This window comes from Lasioglossum baleicum, chromosome 7 (genome assembly GCF_051020765.1).
Source record: "Lasioglossum baleicum chromosome 7, iyLasBale1, whole genome shotgun sequence".
NCBI classification, from domain to species: Eukaryota; Metazoa; Arthropoda; class Insecta; order Hymenoptera; family Halictidae; genus Lasioglossum; species Lasioglossum baleicum.
Genome location: NC_134935.1, coordinates 4582541 through 4600810, shown reverse-complemented (window position 1 = coordinate 4600810; position 18270 = coordinate 4582541). Strand labels below are relative to the sequence as shown.

At 39.8% G+C, this 18270-nt stretch overlaps 2 protein-coding genes and 1 long non-coding RNA gene across 3 annotated transcripts; all 3 read right to left on the bottom strand.

Annotated features, from left to right (window-relative positions):
- Positions 1-60: 60 nt before the first annotated feature.
- Positions 61-6376, bottom strand: Eef2 (eukaryotic translation elongation factor 2). The gene is made up of 14 exons (XM_076427155.1): positions 6218-6376; positions 5130-5344; positions 4867-5060; positions 4370-4578; positions 3938-4171; positions 3738-3851; positions 3211-3357; positions 2793-3033; positions 2433-2600; positions 1969-2258; positions 1687-1896; positions 1242-1424; positions 906-1163; positions 61-662 (listed from the first exon to the last, which is right to left on the bottom strand). Exons 1-14 carry the CDS (start codon positions 6218-6220, stop codon positions 594-596), a joined length of 2535 nt encoding a protein of 844 aa, XP_076283270.1. The 5' UTR covers positions 6221-6376; the 3' UTR covers positions 61-593.
- Positions 6377-6656: 280 nt separating this feature from the next.
- Positions 6657-18192, bottom strand: Cactin (cactin, spliceosome C complex subunit). Its single transcript, XM_076427197.1, has 12 exons — positions 17867-18192; positions 16778-17622; positions 16537-16713; positions 16273-16450; positions 15688-16201; positions 12658-13088; positions 11764-12235; positions 10564-10680; positions 9038-9127; positions 8720-8977; positions 8322-8490; positions 6657-7612 (listed from the first exon to the last, which is right to left on the bottom strand). Exons 1-12 carry the CDS (start codon positions 18046-18048, stop codon positions 7452-7454), a joined length of 3594 nt encoding a protein of 1197 aa, XP_076283312.1. The 5' UTR covers positions 18049-18192; the 3' UTR covers positions 6657-7451.
- LOC143210385 (uncharacterized) lies at positions 13044-15356 on the bottom strand. Its single transcript, XR_013009243.1, has 2 exons — positions 14548-15356; positions 13044-13879 (listed from the first exon to the last, which is right to left on the bottom strand). It is a non-coding gene; the product is annotated as an uncharacterized LOC143210385 (long non-coding RNA).
- Positions 18193-18270: the final 78 nt, after the last annotated feature.

Sequence of the window (18270 nt, the reverse complement as noted above, 5' to 3'; positions counted from 1 at the left end):
ATTTTCCGCACAAGTTATCTATTTAGTTGGGTGTTTCTAAGAAAATAATTCAATAAAGGCTTCCTGTTTCTCAAATTCATCTTTAATTTCTTGATGTTTTTCCAATATGAGTACATTGCTGTGATCTTTAATGGTTACCAGTAACTTCGAAATTCGTCCATGGTGTGAGAACATTAACAAAAAGTAAGGGCTAATTTTAATTTGTAAAAAAAGCAATGTAAACGATTACAATTTCTTCATCCTTTTGCGTCTATATAAGAAATCGGCAAAATGTTGCCACAATAAAAGTAACAATCGAGTCTTTAATCTGATGCTGATATGCTAAAAACGTAAAGCCACTTTCGATGTTAATAATGTGGCGATGCTTAGTTAAATAAATGTACAAAATATTCCTCCCTGCGCTAGCATACGCAGTTTTCATTATAATTACAATTTATTATCTTCCTTTTCCATATTTATAATCGTGTTTTCTTCACAGTTCTTTGCGCAAAGCAAAGTTCATAATAAACCGATGCAGTTGTATACGGCTCGAGCGATATTAATTGAATTACAATATTTAAATAGATATTTAAATATGGTGCGCGAATCTATGGTTACAATTTGTCAAGGTATGCGTTCAAGTCTGGGAGACCTTCTTTCAACCCCTTCCTCTTACGTGTTTCCTGCAAGAAGAAAAATAATTTTCAATTACCAATCAAAAATCAAATTCAATGCTAAAAAGGAAAGAATATTTTTGTATGTTTCCCTATTCAGGCAAACCAGAATACACTGCTGGACCACCAAAACTAAAAAACAGTTTCTCTTCCACGAAATTAAAAATGGCAATGTATTCATATGTACCCATTACCATCAGTTATGATCGTGGGTGTATTTCTGTCAAAAGTATTTATCAAAATAATGTTTACCTGCACAACTTGATACGGTCTGGTGGTAAGCTCCATTGGGTTTCCAGGTAAGATTTGCCAATGGTCGAATACACATTGTGGGAAAGCTTGTCCTCCGGTATTAGAACGCAAATCGGCAGTAAAGCCAAAGGACTCGTTTACTGGAAGATATGCCTTAACTACGAACATGGGTGTACCAGCAACTTGTTGTTCTTCGAATACGTGACCTCTTCTGCGATTGAGCACACCGTAGATACCACCAACAGCAACCTCTGGACACTGAAATCATCATTTCAATTAAATAAAAATTATTGAATCGTTCTATATGATATAGTCAAATGAAAAACTAGAATTTACCTGAATTTCGCACAAGTAAACTGGCTCCATAAGACGAGGAGAGGCAGTGAGGAGACAAGCGTAAAGGCAACGTCTTGTGGTAGGTATAATTTGACCACCACCTCTGTGAATAGCGTCAGCGTGTAATGTTACATCGTGAATGTTGAAACGAACGCCTCTCAAATTTTCTTCCGAAAGGACACCCTATAATGCAACGAAATATTTCATTAAAATTAAATTAGTAAATAGAATTAGTAATTTTAATCCTTTGCACTCGGAGCTATTTTAACTGGAAAATTAAACATTTCTTTTGGTCTAGAATATTTCCATTCCCTATGATTTTTTAAACTTTATAGATATGAAATTGGTATAATACCTCTTAGGTATTGTATGTTTAGTAATTGATTAGATACAGATATATTTAATAATGTAATAACCGAGTGCAAAGGGTTAATAAAATACACACTTCTTTCGTGGCCCATTGGAATCCAGCAACAACGGAGTCCTTGATTTCATTAAGGTATTGTACTCCCTTCGAGCAATCGATGATTATGTTGGGTCCAGTTCCATCAGGTCCGAAGCACCAGATCTTTCTAGCTTCGGTTAAATCGTAATCATACTTCTCGCTCAAGTAGCGAGCACGCACTTTGAAGTCATCTCTTGGGTTCACTTCGCCCTGTAACGATTAGAAACAATAAATAAATAAAGTGAACCACTGATAATACATTTTTATACTAATCAGACATACATTGTCGATATCTTCAGCAAGTCCGTCAGGCATGGGACACGCCATCATGAACAGACGATTGTGCTTGTTGGGCGACTTTGAAAGACACATTTGATTCGATTGTTCCGAAATGGTTTCTCTGTAAGAGACAACGGGGTCAGACTTCTTGATGGGTATGCAAGCGTGATCCTCTTCCAAATCTTTCAAACAGATTTCAAGATGAAGTTCACCAGCACCGGCAATAATGTATTCTCCAGATTCTTCGATGATACATTGCACCATAGGATCAGATTTTGCCAAACGTTTAAGACCTGAACAAAAGAATGTCCTATTAATCGACGAGATTCAAATCGTTCGTTAAGTTGAACTGAAATTATTATTCTCAGATTCTACAAAAAATCACGGATTCTCATAACCCAATGCTCTATATGTATAGTTTCATCATTGTGGAACAAAATTTCTGTAAAATATATTTGTAAACGTACCTTCAGCCAACTTCGGTAAATCGGCCGGATTCTTGGGCTCGACAGCAACGCGCACGACAGGTGAGACCGAGAACTTCATGACTTTCATGTTGTGTGCTTCTTTGTACGTGGTGATAGTACCAGTCTTAACCAAGAACTGATCCACACCAACAAGACCGCAAATATTTCCTGTAAAAAGTGATCAACTATTGGTATTATGCATAGAAAATCTGAACACTTTCGTGTTCGTAATTTTCAGAGTCAGTTGGCCGTTCTATTGTCTCTCAAAAAGTATCAGTACAGGTCTGTGAGAACAATCATCATAAAAGTTACTACAAACTGTTGTGTTTTCGTAAAAAGATGCTCTGCGAGTTAACTTACCTGAAGGTACGTCTTCGATCGCTTCAACATAACGACCCATCATCAAAATTGTACGCTGGATAGCCTTTTCGTATAAATCTTCTTTCTTGCCTGGTTGGAAGTTGGGTCCCATGATACGTGCTTTCATACCAGTGCTGACTTTTCCGGAGAATACACGACCAAAGGCGTAGAAACGACCTTTGTCAGAGGTCGGTACCATTTTTGAAACGTACATCATGAGAGGACCATTTGGATCACAGTTCTGTAAAATAAGTACATGTAATGGAAATGTCTTAGACGATAGATTGTGATGAATCTAAATGAAATATGGCAATCAGATAAAAATATCTTTCATTTATATCAGGACAGGTCTGTGGATATCATCATACGCGATAAGAAACAGTTGTGGACGAAACTAAAAAGTATTTCGAAAAAATACCTTGATACCAATAGCAGCCTCGTCATCGAGGGGACCCTCGTACAACATTTCCATACGGTATTTTTGAGCAGTGACAGGCGATGGCAAGTGGATGGCTATCATTTGAAGTAAAGCTTCTCCAGCTGGCAACCACGTTCTCATGACAACCTAAAATTCAAGTAATAATAAATTAATATCTGATGGCACTATAAATTAAATAAATCTTTGTTTCGTATGTAATCATCAGTGCGTGTTCATATATTCAACAAGAAAATTCAGAAGAGGTGTCAGAAATTTTAGAACGATCATCATTGTATATTTTTCTATCCTAATGATATAGTCATCGCTAGCTAGACTGCGGATCTTTATGCAAAATAAAAATTGTCTGCATCGATTGCATGAAATAGAAACCAAATTGAATGTTATTTCTTCTCTTAACGATTTGAATAGAGAAGAAATCATATATGTATTGACATTTTCAATTTTGAAAATTTTCTAACGATTTGCATAAAGATTAGCAGTTTAGTCATCACTGAAATAGCAATTACCTTCAAAAGAGCTTTTCCATCTTTGTCTTTGTCTTCCGGTTTCAGAACAATTCCTAATTTTTGCAGCAGAGTGTCTGCTTCTTCTTTTTTGTAGTTCATAATGCTATCGAATACCTGTTGATCAAAATTATATGGACGTCAATCGAAACGTACCGTTTTTAATGAACGGGTAGAATAATAATTCTTTACGACGCACATACCTTGTAGATTGGATCTAAAACGTACATGCAGAAAGATCGTTTGTTGTCAGCTTCTCTATGTTTACTCCATTTCTTTGTCTTGGGGTTGAAGAACGATTCTCCCCACAGTCGGTTCATTAGTTTCACCACATCAATTTTGAATTTCTCGGCGTACATTTCGGAGAATTGTTTCAATGTAAACGCCCAACCGTGGAGACCCGAGCCGAAACCGACAGATCCTTTGCTGGGATCTACCTGTTTTATGATAGTAATTAATATCACAATACAAGCATAAACGTAAAGCAGCGGTTTCCAACTTAGGAGGCGCCAAAACATTTTAATAAAAAATTAATTTGTAGTTCTCATTTTTTTGTAATAAAGTTTTTATTATTTAAAACGTGTCATAAAGGTTGTAAACCGCTGATGTATAGCGAAAAGAGATGCTTTACTTACTCTAACTTCACCCATGGGGCCATCATCGTCAGAGTATGTGGCAATAATTACGTTAACGTTTTCAACGATACGTTGGAAAGTCTGGTAAAGATCTTCGCTATCAAGTTGAAGTTCCAACAGAGCTCTGTCCATCTTGTTCATGAACAACACAGGCTTGATACGCTCAGCGATAGCCTGACGCAGTACAGTTTCAGTTTGTACACAGACACCTTAAAAATGTAAAAATATTAACAACTCCATAAGCATGTAACTACATCGATATTGTAGCAGTATTGTTGTAGCAGTTGCGCCGTAGCATGTTGGTAAAGGACATAAGGATAGAGGTCCACTAATAGCGTTTAAACGCATCTGCTTTTAATCTCCTTCCATTTACGCACAGTCAGCACTGTCCATGTATACTAGCTAGATAAACCAGCCAGTACACTACAGAGTAACACTTTTTGTGCTGGAAGGGATCGCGTGGAACACAAATAGACATAGGTTAACGAAATGCTTACCAGATACACAATCGACGACCACCAGAGCTCCATCAGTTACACGGAGAGCAGCTGTTACTTCACTAGAGAAATCTACGTGTCCAGGAGAATCGATCAAGTTGATCAAGAAACCTTTCTCTTCCTTATCACGTTGGTCAGGATTTGTAATAAACACTAAATCTTTCTCCTCAAGAGCAAAATACATAGAAATGGCGCTGTAAAACACATTGACCGTTAGCCATAAAGAAAATCCTCGTTACAAGAAACACCCGTGTTGTACTTACGTGGATTTAATTGTAATACAACGTTCCTGTTCATCTTTGCGCGTATCCGTGAATCTGGTCTCTCCAGCTTTGGCACCGGCGATAATACCGGCCTTGGACACAAGGGAGTCGGTCAAAGTTGACTTTCCATGATCAACGTGCGCAATGACGGACATATTTCTGATGTTCTTCTTTTTGTCCATCATGGCACGTATCTCGTCCACCGTAAAGTTCACCTGAAATAAAAGGCATTTCATTAATAAATCAAACAAATATAGAAAATCGTACAATGAGCTCTATGAAAGATTTACATTATTGGAGATCTCACACACAATACCATCAAGATATTCACGAAGTCGAGAATTTAATACGGAAACTTTCGAAATTGTTCTGAAGCGAAAACATAGTTTATGTAAAAACAAAAAAAAAAGATTTATAATTTTGATACTGACCATATTGAAAATAAATTGCTTCGCAAATCTTGATATATAATATGGACGCGTATACGTTAGAATTTAGAACGAAAGGAAATAGCAGCTTTCCATGTGGACATATTTCTCCGCACAGCGTCAGTCTTAGAACGATTCCTTAGAGCCTATTATGAGTTCCTCGTTTTCTATATGCATCGAGTGGGGTAAATTTCCGACGTGTTTCCCCGTACGACGATAAATCGCTGGATGATCCTTCGGAACGTTTCCCAATGCAATGAGGATCGCCGAGAACGAGTATTTTCACAAAGATTCACGAAGCATGCTGTACTCGCATCAAGAGAGCCCGACAAAGCTCCATGACACGTTGCCTTCTCGAAAGGGAGACGAAACATATTTGTACATCGAGCACTGACAACTCTGAGCCATTCCTACGGAAAATTCTCAGGATTATCCCGGCGGAATATCCACAGAGCGGTCAGAGATCTTTTGCTCCGGCATAATCCGTCGCGAGCCTCGAAATTCGTCCTCGACAAGAGTTGCGCAATCCCAAGTAATCCAACAGTTTTCAATTTTTCCCGAACCCAGGTGACATTGGTGCTTCAAAAATATTCGCACCTCTCCACTCCACAGATTGTACGGATCAAAGCGTTCGTAATACTTTTCGACGATCATACGTACCATTTTGGATGTTGTCCGATTTCCGTTGGCCTGGTCAGAAATATACGTGCACCAACAATGGCGGACTCCCTGGGAAAGAACACGAGTTTCGTGAAAGGGACGAACGATTCGTGCACGAAAGAGGGCGCTCCTTGTCGCGCGTATATCGTGACGTGCACAGGACCAATTGGAATTTCATGATCCCTACCACGTGGCCGAACCTGCGCGCGCATTTTACACGCGACTTTGCGATTTTAAACGCAATCCGTTATTTCCTACGCGGGGATGTATATGTGTAGATCGGCGCAACTGTTGCGTTCGATTCTGCAATCCGAATGATTTCACTTGTACTGTTTATCGAAAGATTATTTAAAAAATTCGAATAAAAGATTTAAAAAATCAAACCTAACGATTATATTTTAAAAGGAGAACAAGGGGGGTGGAAGAAAAGATAAAATAGAATGATTACGAAAGAATCGCTTTGGACACTGATACATTTATCGCTACATATTAATGTCTTATTTTCCGATAGTCGACAATGAACTCATACAAAATATTACGCTTATTTAGTAGTCGTAATTCTATGTATGTATATCTATTATACGCAAACATGTGTATAAAAGATACGTTATATATCGCGATGAGTCATAAACGGCTTCCTCTTTCTTACATCTATGTCAGTTAAACATAGAAGTCATTTAGATTTTTCATTCGTAGAAGTAAAATGGAAATCGTTTACGATTCATCGCAATAATTATATACTCGCCATGAAAATAGTAACGGTTGTGCGTTTTCTTGCATAAACATTCACTATTCAAGACTATTTTGTCTGTGCAATAAACGTTGCATCTACTTGTTATTTACATACAAACTAGACTATGAAACGATTACACGACTACTTAATACAAACATTATCAAAAGTTCGTAAAGCAGAAAGAAAAACGTTACCAATTAGAATTGCAATCTCTTCTCAATGTACGTGCACATGTGCAATGCGTTTCTATAGTACGATACAAAAATCGTATGACTTATTTACATTACTTAAAACTTGTAGAAGATCGCGCCCATCTTTAAAATACATTAAGTATACAATATTTTCTTTAAAAACGTGATTCTTCTACCATCGACTTAAAGAAAGAATTGATTTTTAATGTACCGTGTAAAGTGATTCAAGAATTCCCAATCTGTGGATCGTTAAAGTCTCAAATCAATTCTTTCTTTAGGTCGGCTACAATTAATTTCAAGCAGTGTAATTTCAGCGATTTCCCTTGCAGCTGCGTTCGTGGACGCTTACGCGATCAGGATTAAATGTCCTTCCACAATTCTTGCAAGGAACCAATTGATTCAAGTGTGATTTCCAACTGGCTTCGGCCATTGCCGCCACGTCCACCACCGCATTTCCTGTCTCTGGATCACCTGTGAATAAATCAAAAAATTTAAATTAATTTTTTCTCATTTATAATACACTTTCTCTCTCTCGCTATATATATACATATATATATATATATATATATATATGTACATATATGTACATAAAATATATATTATATATATATAAAAATATATATATATAAATTTTTCTGTTTCATTCGGTATCGAGCATTATCGAGCACCGTATGAACATTTGCTATCGAGTTATCGTGTACTTTCAGATTTTTACCTTACCATAAAGCGCATTAAAGATTGTTTTAGGTACTTGATAAAGTTCGGCCCCGCCGCTTCCGGTTTGCAGCACCGCCACCCCCTGATCGATATAATCACGGTGACCTTATAAGTTCATTGGTTGACCGCGGTGCCACGCGACTAATATTTAACTCATTTGTTACGGCTCAGATGCGAGAAGATACGAATCGTAAAATTGTGCATCGCATTGGCGTTCCAAGCCAAAACTGTGTCAAACAAAAGTTATTCCGGGGAATCGATCATTGGGGTTGTTCAACCTGACATCGCTCCGCTGGGATCAGCTATAGCGCCAAACAAAGGGATACCTTCAAAACTTGCTGCGGAACTTCGGAACCGAGCAACAATATTTTTATCTACTAATTTCTTCTTTATTTTTTTTGGACAGTTTTTAAAGATCTGCGAAGTTTGGGCTTCTTCGACCGTAAAAAAGGTTCGAACTTACGAGTATAGATCACTTCCGGCCTCTGTGGCGCTTTTCTCCTCTGACCAGGTGGCAGTTTTTCGTTCTCCGCGTGCCACTTTTTCAGGCACTGCGGCTCGTGAATGGCCAAGCTGCTCGACCCGAAATCTCTGCCACATATGTAGCAAGTGACCGGTCTCTTCTGTTGATCCTAAAACCCATCGTCTTCCGCTGTTTAGCCCCATCCCCATTCACAAAACCACCGGAGACAGAAACAGCAGATTTTTATTGACAGTACAAAATGATCGCACAAAATTTCAACGATTCTTCGACTCTCAGATACGATCGGGGACTACAACGATTTAGTTACAGGACAAACGATCGGGAAGGTATTCTCAGACAAACTGGAGAATGTAAGCGTTCTTTTTAAAACGACTCACCCCCACAGGGCTGGTAAGCTCTTGCATGCTGACGGTCTCTAGCTTCGTTTGGCCTTGTGATTCTCTCCTTCGCGGTTGAGTTGATTGTTTCACGTTCTCTACCTGCGATCGCTTGATGCATTGAGGCTCGTGGATCTTGATACTTTTCGTGCCAAAGTTGCGACCGCAATTCCGACAAGCGACCGTCGGCGGTCCTAAACGCGACGCGCTAACAGGTTTCTCCGGGAGCGAAATATCCGACTTCTCGGCCTCCAAATTCTATAGATCGAAAATGAATTTTCATCGCTGTCTCGCAAGCTTCCTGGAAGTTTTCGTTACCTTGGGCAAGGCTTTGCAGCTTTTTCTGTGCACTGGTAGTCGCTCCGGCAGGAACGTTCTTGCGCATCTGGGACACGGGAGCAGTTGGGCCTGGAAACATAATTCTGATTTGTTTCTTTCCTCTGAAGTCATAGTAAAGGTGTCGATTTGAGAATACTTGAGAAATTTGCGCGTCCATTTGAAAATACTTGAGAAATATCTCATTGTCAGTAATTTATTATATTACAACAAATACGAAGATTTAAAAACCTGAAGGTGACCTATTATCATTATAAAAAAGCAAAGTAACAAGAAAACAGCTCTGTATGTCCCCTTGGAAACAAAGTCCCCGAGGACAAAGATTCAATTGAATTAAAATTATGAATCGGAGTTTAGAAAGAAATATAAGAAGGGAGAGGGATGCATTGCTACCCCTTCCTCCATAATTTCTGCAACAAATCGAATCATCGTTCGCGATCACCGAAATCGTTACGACGATGCCGTGTCGGAAATGATTAACCGAATCTATTCTCGCGAAACCGGTGAACGTGAACGGGAATGGATTTGATAAGGATTTACGAGCCAGTCATTTCGATTGCTCGGCAGTTCTGGTGTTAAATCAATAGTGTCCATGTTCCGGCTCCACCCCGACAGCCGAAGATGAATAACCTGTTCAATGAAGCCTACAAGGTGGAAAGCAAGTTCGTCTTTAAAGTCGAACTTAACGAGTCGCAATGCGGCTCTCAGTTTTTAGATCAAACATAGCGTCACTCTTACGTAGGCAAGTGTATGCGATAAATGTGGAGCAGCACCTTGAACACGATAGGGCTGGAGGATTATAGTGCGTGACATACACTCTTTCCCTCGCTTTCCCCGTAGAACTAGAAACCTCATAAGCTTCTACTTATTATTCCCTATTTGTATTCCTACGTATGCGAACACGTAAGGCCGAGCTTTTAACGACTCGCGTTGCATTCACGCACCTTTCCTTTTTAATTATAACGAAATTTATGCTCGCGCAATTCTGCTTTTATAACAAACGCGCTGTATAATTCCCCGCTTTCACAGACTACTAAAAAAACAAGCATTGAGATTAGCAAACTTGACGTGTTTTCCCAGCGATAAATGTATATATCTCAAGAATATACATATAGTAATATTTTTGAAGCGATCAGAGTGATTTGTCACAATCTTGAACGAGGAATGTTTTGCGAGCAGCCAATTTGCTGCTGCTTTCATGAATATTCATATACGCTCCGGCCCATTGTGCATTGTGCACAGCCGAAACCACCCGTGACGTTCAGCAATTAAGTTACATCATCGCCAATCATGTACAGTTCCTTATCGTCTCCGATGGACTTATTCGAGTGACTCATCCCGCCGATCAAAACACATTATGCAGACAAACATATATGCATATATATATGTATACGTATACGATCGTTCGCAACGATTCGTTGCCAGTCGAATGAAATATATAAAAGAACGAAAATGGGAAAATGTGTTCGATTTCTCTCTACTCTTAGAAGACATTAAAGTGACAATACCTGGCTCTTTTCCCATGCCGCTGTGTTCCATTCCGAATGATCGATCGCGACGTCAGGCCTTCTCGGTGTCGGTCGCCTTTGGTTCGCGGGCAAGGAATTATTTTCGCGTTCCCATTTCTGCGGGAAGGACATTCATCAATCATCAAATTATGGCAGCGAACAATGCATGCAGCAAACGCAGCTGATAGGGCTTTCGTTGTAAAAGGAATGAAAAGGAAGCTAGAATAAAAGCTGTCGCTTATCGAGAACCTTGCTCGGTGACATCGATGCTTGGGCAGGTAATTATGTATTCGGGAAGGAACAGCGAGAATTTGTTAATTATTCAGAACGATTTATTCATTATTTAGGGCGAATAAAAAATTTTCTTTATCGTACGTTCTGAAAGATTAACTTGAGATAGTTAAAATTTTATCGAAGTCTTCACTGAAATATTAATTTTTCTACTCCGCGGTCGATGCTGAAAGAATGCTCAGGGAACGGATGCTAGATAAAATAACATAATAATCGCGATCGAAACACACCAATGTCATACAAGTGCAAGAGCTGAGGTCGTATATCGAACCGAGTACATATAAACTACGCCTCACCTGTAAAACTACATGGCACTGATCATCTAGCATAGTGTTCAACTATGACGCCTGCTGCAAGGCGTCGATTCGCGTGTGTACATATATACAGAAATAAACATTTCTGATATAGAAGTATACATACATATACATACACGGCGTATACGCTCGCATCGATTCCACAAGAACCTTGATGCGTTACATGCTTTCAGACAAGAGAATTCAATAATATTCATGTATCATGACCGATACTATCAGGTGTATGAATAACATCGTTCAAGTTCAGCGTAAAATTAGATCTACCCTTACGCGAACCGGCTCTTTTTCTTCTCGCGTTTGATTTATGGCCGCGGAAGATAGTATCCATTGAATTATTCACTATCCACATTATCCATTTAGTGCAAACAGCAAATTATCGTAACCTGGCTTACGTTAGTCGGAAGTCCGCGCAAAAAAATCGATCACGCTATAGAAATCGTACTGCGTACCTAACAAGTTGTTGCAAATTGTTCGAGTAAATAAATTAGAGAGTATTAACGGCAATATTCCTGACAACCACAGATATATAGCAATTCCGATGATAAAGCAAAGATCGAATATATATATTGAAGAAAGAAAGAATCGTTCGACTTACTTGCATACACCTGGGCTCGTGAATAGGAAAGCTGGCGGTACCAAACTCGCGTCCGCAAATGTAACAAGTGATGGTCCTTGGTCCCTTCTTGGTGGGCGCAGAAAATGGTCTGTTCTGGTTGACTTGTCCTCGAGGACTTTCCAATTTCGTCTCCTGGGCCGATTCCTCGGTTTTATTCTTGCTCTTGTCGCTGCGGAAGTTCAAGGCGACAGGCTTCTGAACAGTCTTCGGCAGCGACGTCTTCGTCTTCGAATTCGAATTCGTAGGGCTGTCCTTCGGCTTCTGCATCGTACCTTTAGGATGACTGTGGAAACGCTCCGGCTGATCCGGTTTCCCGCAGCTTCTGCACGGCTCCGGTGCTCCTTTCATCGACGATGACGTGAACACCTCCAGATCGTTCTGTATCGTCGGCCTTGAATTCCTCTTCCTTAACGTGGCGAGGGAGGAAATTTTTTGGCTGCCGATTCCGTTTCTGATCAACAAGCGATTAAAAAACGGTGCTTCTTTCTCTTTCAACTTTTTAAGTTCAACTCTTATGTCAATGTACGGGTACTATAAGGTACTGATATTAAAACACATGTTGCTAGTGACTGATTGGGAAACAGGAATTGACAGGTTATCTGAAAGATGGCAACAAGTTGTCACAAATAATGGAAATTATATCATTGAATGATATTAAACGTATATATTTATAAATTGATTAAAATGTTTTCTTTAAAATACGACAGAACTTTGAAGTAGGTTGAAAAATACGTAAAAGAAAATTGGTAGATAAATATTTGAACGCGCGGATGTGGCCGAGGTTGAATCATCAAGGGGTTCGCCATGGTTGGGTAAACAGGAAAAAGTGCAGGAGGGTGTTCCAGGGTTGCGTCAGAGGGTAGAGTCACGAACCTGTTATTATTGTCGTCCAGTTTTCTGTTATCGGTGCTCCTCTTCAGGGCAGTGATATCCTGGCCGGTGATTCGTGCCTGTTTCTGCATTCTTGGAGACTCCGCAGACACGTCTGCCAAGCCGAGTCTCAAGTCGAGGATCTGTTCGAAGCTCCGTCGTTTGTGACGCGTCGAGCCGTTTGCAAGACCGTTGCTCCACGTCGCCGCTACACCGTTTGACGGTGGCCTATGCTGTTGTTGGTGCAGTTCGCCGACGTCTTGCCGACACCTTGACGACACTCCCCCACTAATTGCTTTCGTGTGTCGGTACCGCGTCATCGAATCATTCAGCAGCTCCTTGCTCAACAATGACATGTCGAGCTTGTCGACCAGTTTCGGGTCCAGGACGCTTGGCTTCTCCAGGTTCGCTGTCTTCGGCCGTTCCAGGTCCGCGTAGAGATTCACCCCACGTTTCACTTTCGGCGGCCAGGTACCGGTGTCCGGCGTTTTCGATTTCCCCCGTTGTTTCCCCTTTTCTAAACCACATACTCACCCATTATCATTTATTTTCAGTCGGCCGATTCAATTTCACGCCTGGCTACTCTTAGCGTGATCATTATTTGTTGCGGAAAACGAATTCAAAATAAATTGCCTTGTTCCACTGCGAAGGAATATTTTACCCTTTGCACTCGGAGCTATTGTAACTCGAAAATTAAACATTTATTCCCACCTAGATGAATATTTCCACTTTCAATGATGTTTTAAATTTAGTGGATACGAAATTGATATAATACCTCATGCAATAGTTAAGTGTTTAATAATTAGATACCAACATATCTAATAATGTAAACAATATTTTATATAATGGTACAGCAATTTTCAGTGGCGCCTCAGAATCACCACTCGAGTGAGAACAATTGTGAGTTATAGCTAAAGGTTAATTTTCCTTTTTGATCGTTCGGTTCCAAGCTCGAATCATTGTAGTTGAAAAATCGGTGGTTTACTTACTCTCTAAAATGTCCATGTCATCCTTGATCACCAGAAACGTCTTCTCCGGCAAGAACTCTGTCGGGCCCTTCTTCCACTTCATGATCGCCGCCGTGGTTGCAAAATGCTGTCACTCCGAATTTCAAAAACGATACCCGGGCGCCGATTTCACGTTACTCTCGACTCGCGACAATTTCCACGTTTCAAATGAGACTTCACTTTACGATCTCATGATAGGTCCCCACTGGAAGTCGGATCTATGATATATCGAACGATACGAGAAGTTAAGGAATTGGATTTTGATTAGGCGCGCTTAAATTTCATTTTTCGTTCGATCGATCTTTGTCGAGGATCGTCGAATTCTCTAACAGTTGTGGTTATCGCGATAAACAACAACCGGATTTTACATTGGCACTCGAATCGCTCATCCTCGTCGACAACCCACTGAATTTAGCTCCCCTTGAATCGTTCATCGTATCGTTCAAATTATTTTATAAATTCACTCGAACAAAAATTGCTCGTTTTTAACGTACAATTAGGAGTCGCCGAGTTTCGCACGGTTTTAAACAAATACGAGCACGAGTGCGCCAATTACACCGGATGGAACACTGTCCGCAGGTGAAACTGTGAATCCTCGACGCGGAACGTACATCTATTTTTCTTCGAAGCACGCTGACACGAATGAAATGTCGCATAGATGTTCACAAAAGTGAAGAATACGTTTCTCTTTCGACCGGTTCGCACGAATTATTCCGCACAAGGCTCGTTCGGCCGCTTTCAATCGGTGAACATCACCGTGACGGTTTAAATTGTGCGCGTAGCTCGAGGAAGAAAAGCGATTTCAAACGCGTACAGCCTTTGTCAGCGAAACACCCGGTGCACTAAGCTTCGGTTTACCTTGCCATTGGCTACACATAGCTTTTACCTTTCTCATTGTGGTCGACTGTGTGAAGAATACAGGTGACCACGAAAATCGATCCAACAACTACTATTAAACAACTGTATCGAGACCCGCTTGTGTACGCTCCCGTCATCACGCGGAAATCGTGTACGCTCTTGCGCCGCGCCATTTGATATTTTGAATGAAGCGATTGTCACGATTCGCTGCGGCAAGCCATTCTTTCGATAAAATTGTTTCGGAACGATCAGTCGAACTACAAATAATTTTTGCTTTCGTTTTTGTTCACGTTTCATTAATGTCCAAATGGAAAATGTGTGATACATAATATCGAAAAGATAAAATCTTTGTTGGAATAAAAAAATCTTGTTTAACATTTGCGAATGCATTCTGTTAGTCTAGACACGGAGTCGTTCGAAATAAAAAATGCTGATAAGAAAGGGTATGCTGTAAAAGATATGTTAGATAACGCGATAACAAGTCTCACGACGTCATAAGTTTCTCTTTTTAAATCGCTTCATTAAATAATAATCATTGCGTTTCAATTGATTCGATTGCTTCTTTCGCTAATAGATAAATGTTTCGTCAGAAATTCTAGATGTTCCGTTTCGAACTTATCGAATTGATTGCCGAACAATGCAGGCGGCAATGTGATTGTTTATTTGCATGATTATTTCGGTGTATGTATGCCGTTGCAACTTACAACATATGTGGGTACGTTTCACGTGGAGAGTAAATTGTCGTAAATTTGCGCATACAATCGGACAGTTTTATTCAGTGACCTCCTTAAAAATACTGTTAGTCCAGCTTGAAACGATTCTTATAAAAATTAAATCTATCCTATATATCTAGAAAATATATTTACAAAATAATATAATGTACATAATACCGAGGCATTATCGGCGGTATCGATATCGTTTGAAGTGAAACCACAACTGAAAAATGTTGTTGTGAAACTGACACCTGAATCCACGTTTGTACGAATACTCCCATTCGCGGTTCACGATCTTGAACGCTATATCTTCGTACGGCGGTCCAGCGTGGAACCTCAAGATTGCGAAATCCTTGTTGTCGGCACAGGGCGTCTGAAAACGACAAAAATGTTACAACGCAATATTCTCAAATTGCTATGTTTAAAAAGAAAAAAACAACATGTAAAATTAATATAAAAAATGATCTTACCAGAAAGTACTCAGGCGTTGTGTTCTTGTCTATGAGATCGGGGTAAAATATATTAAACTTGTAGCCCTGAACAATTTTTGGGGGTGGATTATCCATATCGTAATGCGTTTGATTATATTTGTTCCATTCGAAGCCGGTATGTACTCGATTAAAGTATCTCGGCTTTCTGGGTCTATATTTATCGGACCACAAGTAAATCTGTGCTTCCAAAGACGATTCGACGCTGAACTGTGCCTCATCGGATCCCATGTTCCTCCGTGCTTCTCTGTGCATCGCTTGTTCTTCGGCTGTCATCACATTCTGAATTTTCCGTCCAGTGCTAAGCACTTGATTTCTCGCGTACTCCAATCGTTGATTGTCATCCTCTTCCAAAGTGACCAATGTTCCCGGCTCAAGTTGAGAATACAGTATATACTTTGGAGAATATCCTCCCGATTCGTATTCGCAAAACGACTCTGACAGAAGATCGTCAGCTGCACTAGTAGCTTCTTGCTCATCGCTAAAAACGCACAAAACAGAGCCATAAGTTGAAGCTCCCGGACATAAATATATACAAACAAGAATACGCACTCCGATTGACTTTCTTCATTCGTTACTGTTGCCACACCCTCCTCTTCAGACGATCCGTGACCTTCTTCCTCAGGTTCATTCTCCGTTCTCGAAACTCCTTGTTCGGCAATTAAAACTTCTAACTTTTTACGCAAATTTTCTTGATGCCGATCTCTTAGCCGTGCCCTCGCCATGTGCGCTGAGAATAACGATAAACGGTTGGTACAATGTGTATATCGGACACAACAACTTAAATGAAATATTGATAATCGATTTATAAATTACCTTTCAATTGGGATAGAAGACTCTCCCAATATCCAATGTCTACACCTTCAGGCTTTCCTGTGATTTTCGCTTCGATTTGTAATTGCAACGCTTCCAGCTGCGCAGCTGTTTTTCCTTTGAAAATGGCAGTCACATCTTTAGCCACTGATTCGTGTATTCCTTCTCTTCTACCAACAGCTAAAAATTAAAGTGGATTAACATCATTCTAGAAACACCTGATGAATTTAATATGATTACTTACCAACTTCGTACTCCGATCTTTCTAGCTTTCTCAGCTTGTGTAACTCATCTTCAACAATTACCGTAATATCGTTCCAGTAATCTAAGTTTTTATCACGTTCTAATTCTTTATAGACTTTGATATCCTCGATTAAATCTTCTAAATCTTTTACATGCAGACCACGTAGGTAAGTATAGGGTTCGTGCATTTCAACAGCATCTACTTCTTCTTCCGCGCTAATATATTTTGCAAGAAGGTCGATCGGTTTGGCCCGACCATCTTGAATACGAATGCGAGATCTCAATCTAGCTTGCTCTAAGTGAAACTGATCCTCTTGTCTTGCCCATTGTTCTAACTGGGCAGCCTCTTTTCCCCTCTGTAGCATAGTCATTTCTTCTTCTCTCTGTTGCCTTTCTAATTCCCTTTCCTGCCTCCTTTTCTTAACTTTTTCCAGCTCTCTCTTGTTTTCTTCTTGTTTATGTCTGTTCCTAACTTCTAATTCTTCTCTACTAACACCCAGCAGACCTTCTTTCTCAAGCTTCTTTGACCACACAAACGTCGAAAGCAAGTTTCCATCTCCGAAAGGATTATCTGTATTTGTGTAATGCAAATAGTCATTGTCCCAACCCATTCTTTCCTTACGCTTGCGTTCTTTAGCCTCCTTCTTCTTTAAACGTCGTAGCCTCTTTTCCTCTGGTGTTTCTGTAGCCTTCATTAATTCTTTTTGACGCTTTCTATCCTCGACTTGCTTCTGACGTTGTTTTTGAAGTTTCTCTAACAGCTTGGTAGAATTCGATGACGAATCCGAAGAAGGTGAGCTACTAGATTCGCTTGAGTTCGAAGAAGTCGAAGATGACGACGGCGACCTACGGATAGAAACACGTCTGTTATAAAATAAAGAATAAAACAATTGGAATATAAAGTATCATTAATGGACTACGGATCTTTATGCAAAATAAAAATGTCTTGCATTGATTGTGAAAAGCAGGCATAATATAAAAATTGATTTGATCCCTTAACGACTTTGTTATATTAAGAACAACATTACAGCATTACAATTTCTTCATAAATGCATACAGATCCGCAGTCTAATCGTTAAATTTACTTTACCTTCTCCTGCTGTTATGTTTCGACGATTTTTTACGGGATTCTCGTGATTCGGATGATTCTTTATGTTTGGACTTTTTATGTTTTTCACTCGAACTCTTTGAATGTTTATGTTTACGCCCGTACCGATCTCTATCCTCTTTTCTAGGTCTCTCATAATCTCTCCTGCGTGAATATTTCTCCATTTTTCTGGTGGATTCACTAATCTTCTCTTTCGCGCAAAGTTTTCTACTCTCTCTCCATTATTGTAACACTTAACCTCTCAAGGAACGACAACCGAATGCAGCAACGTCCGCCATTATCCAATTTCAGACTGTATTCAGCTGATTCCGGTGTACTACGAGCACACTTCCGTTTATGCGAAAGAACATAAAATAATACAATGTATAATACACTAGACATACAAT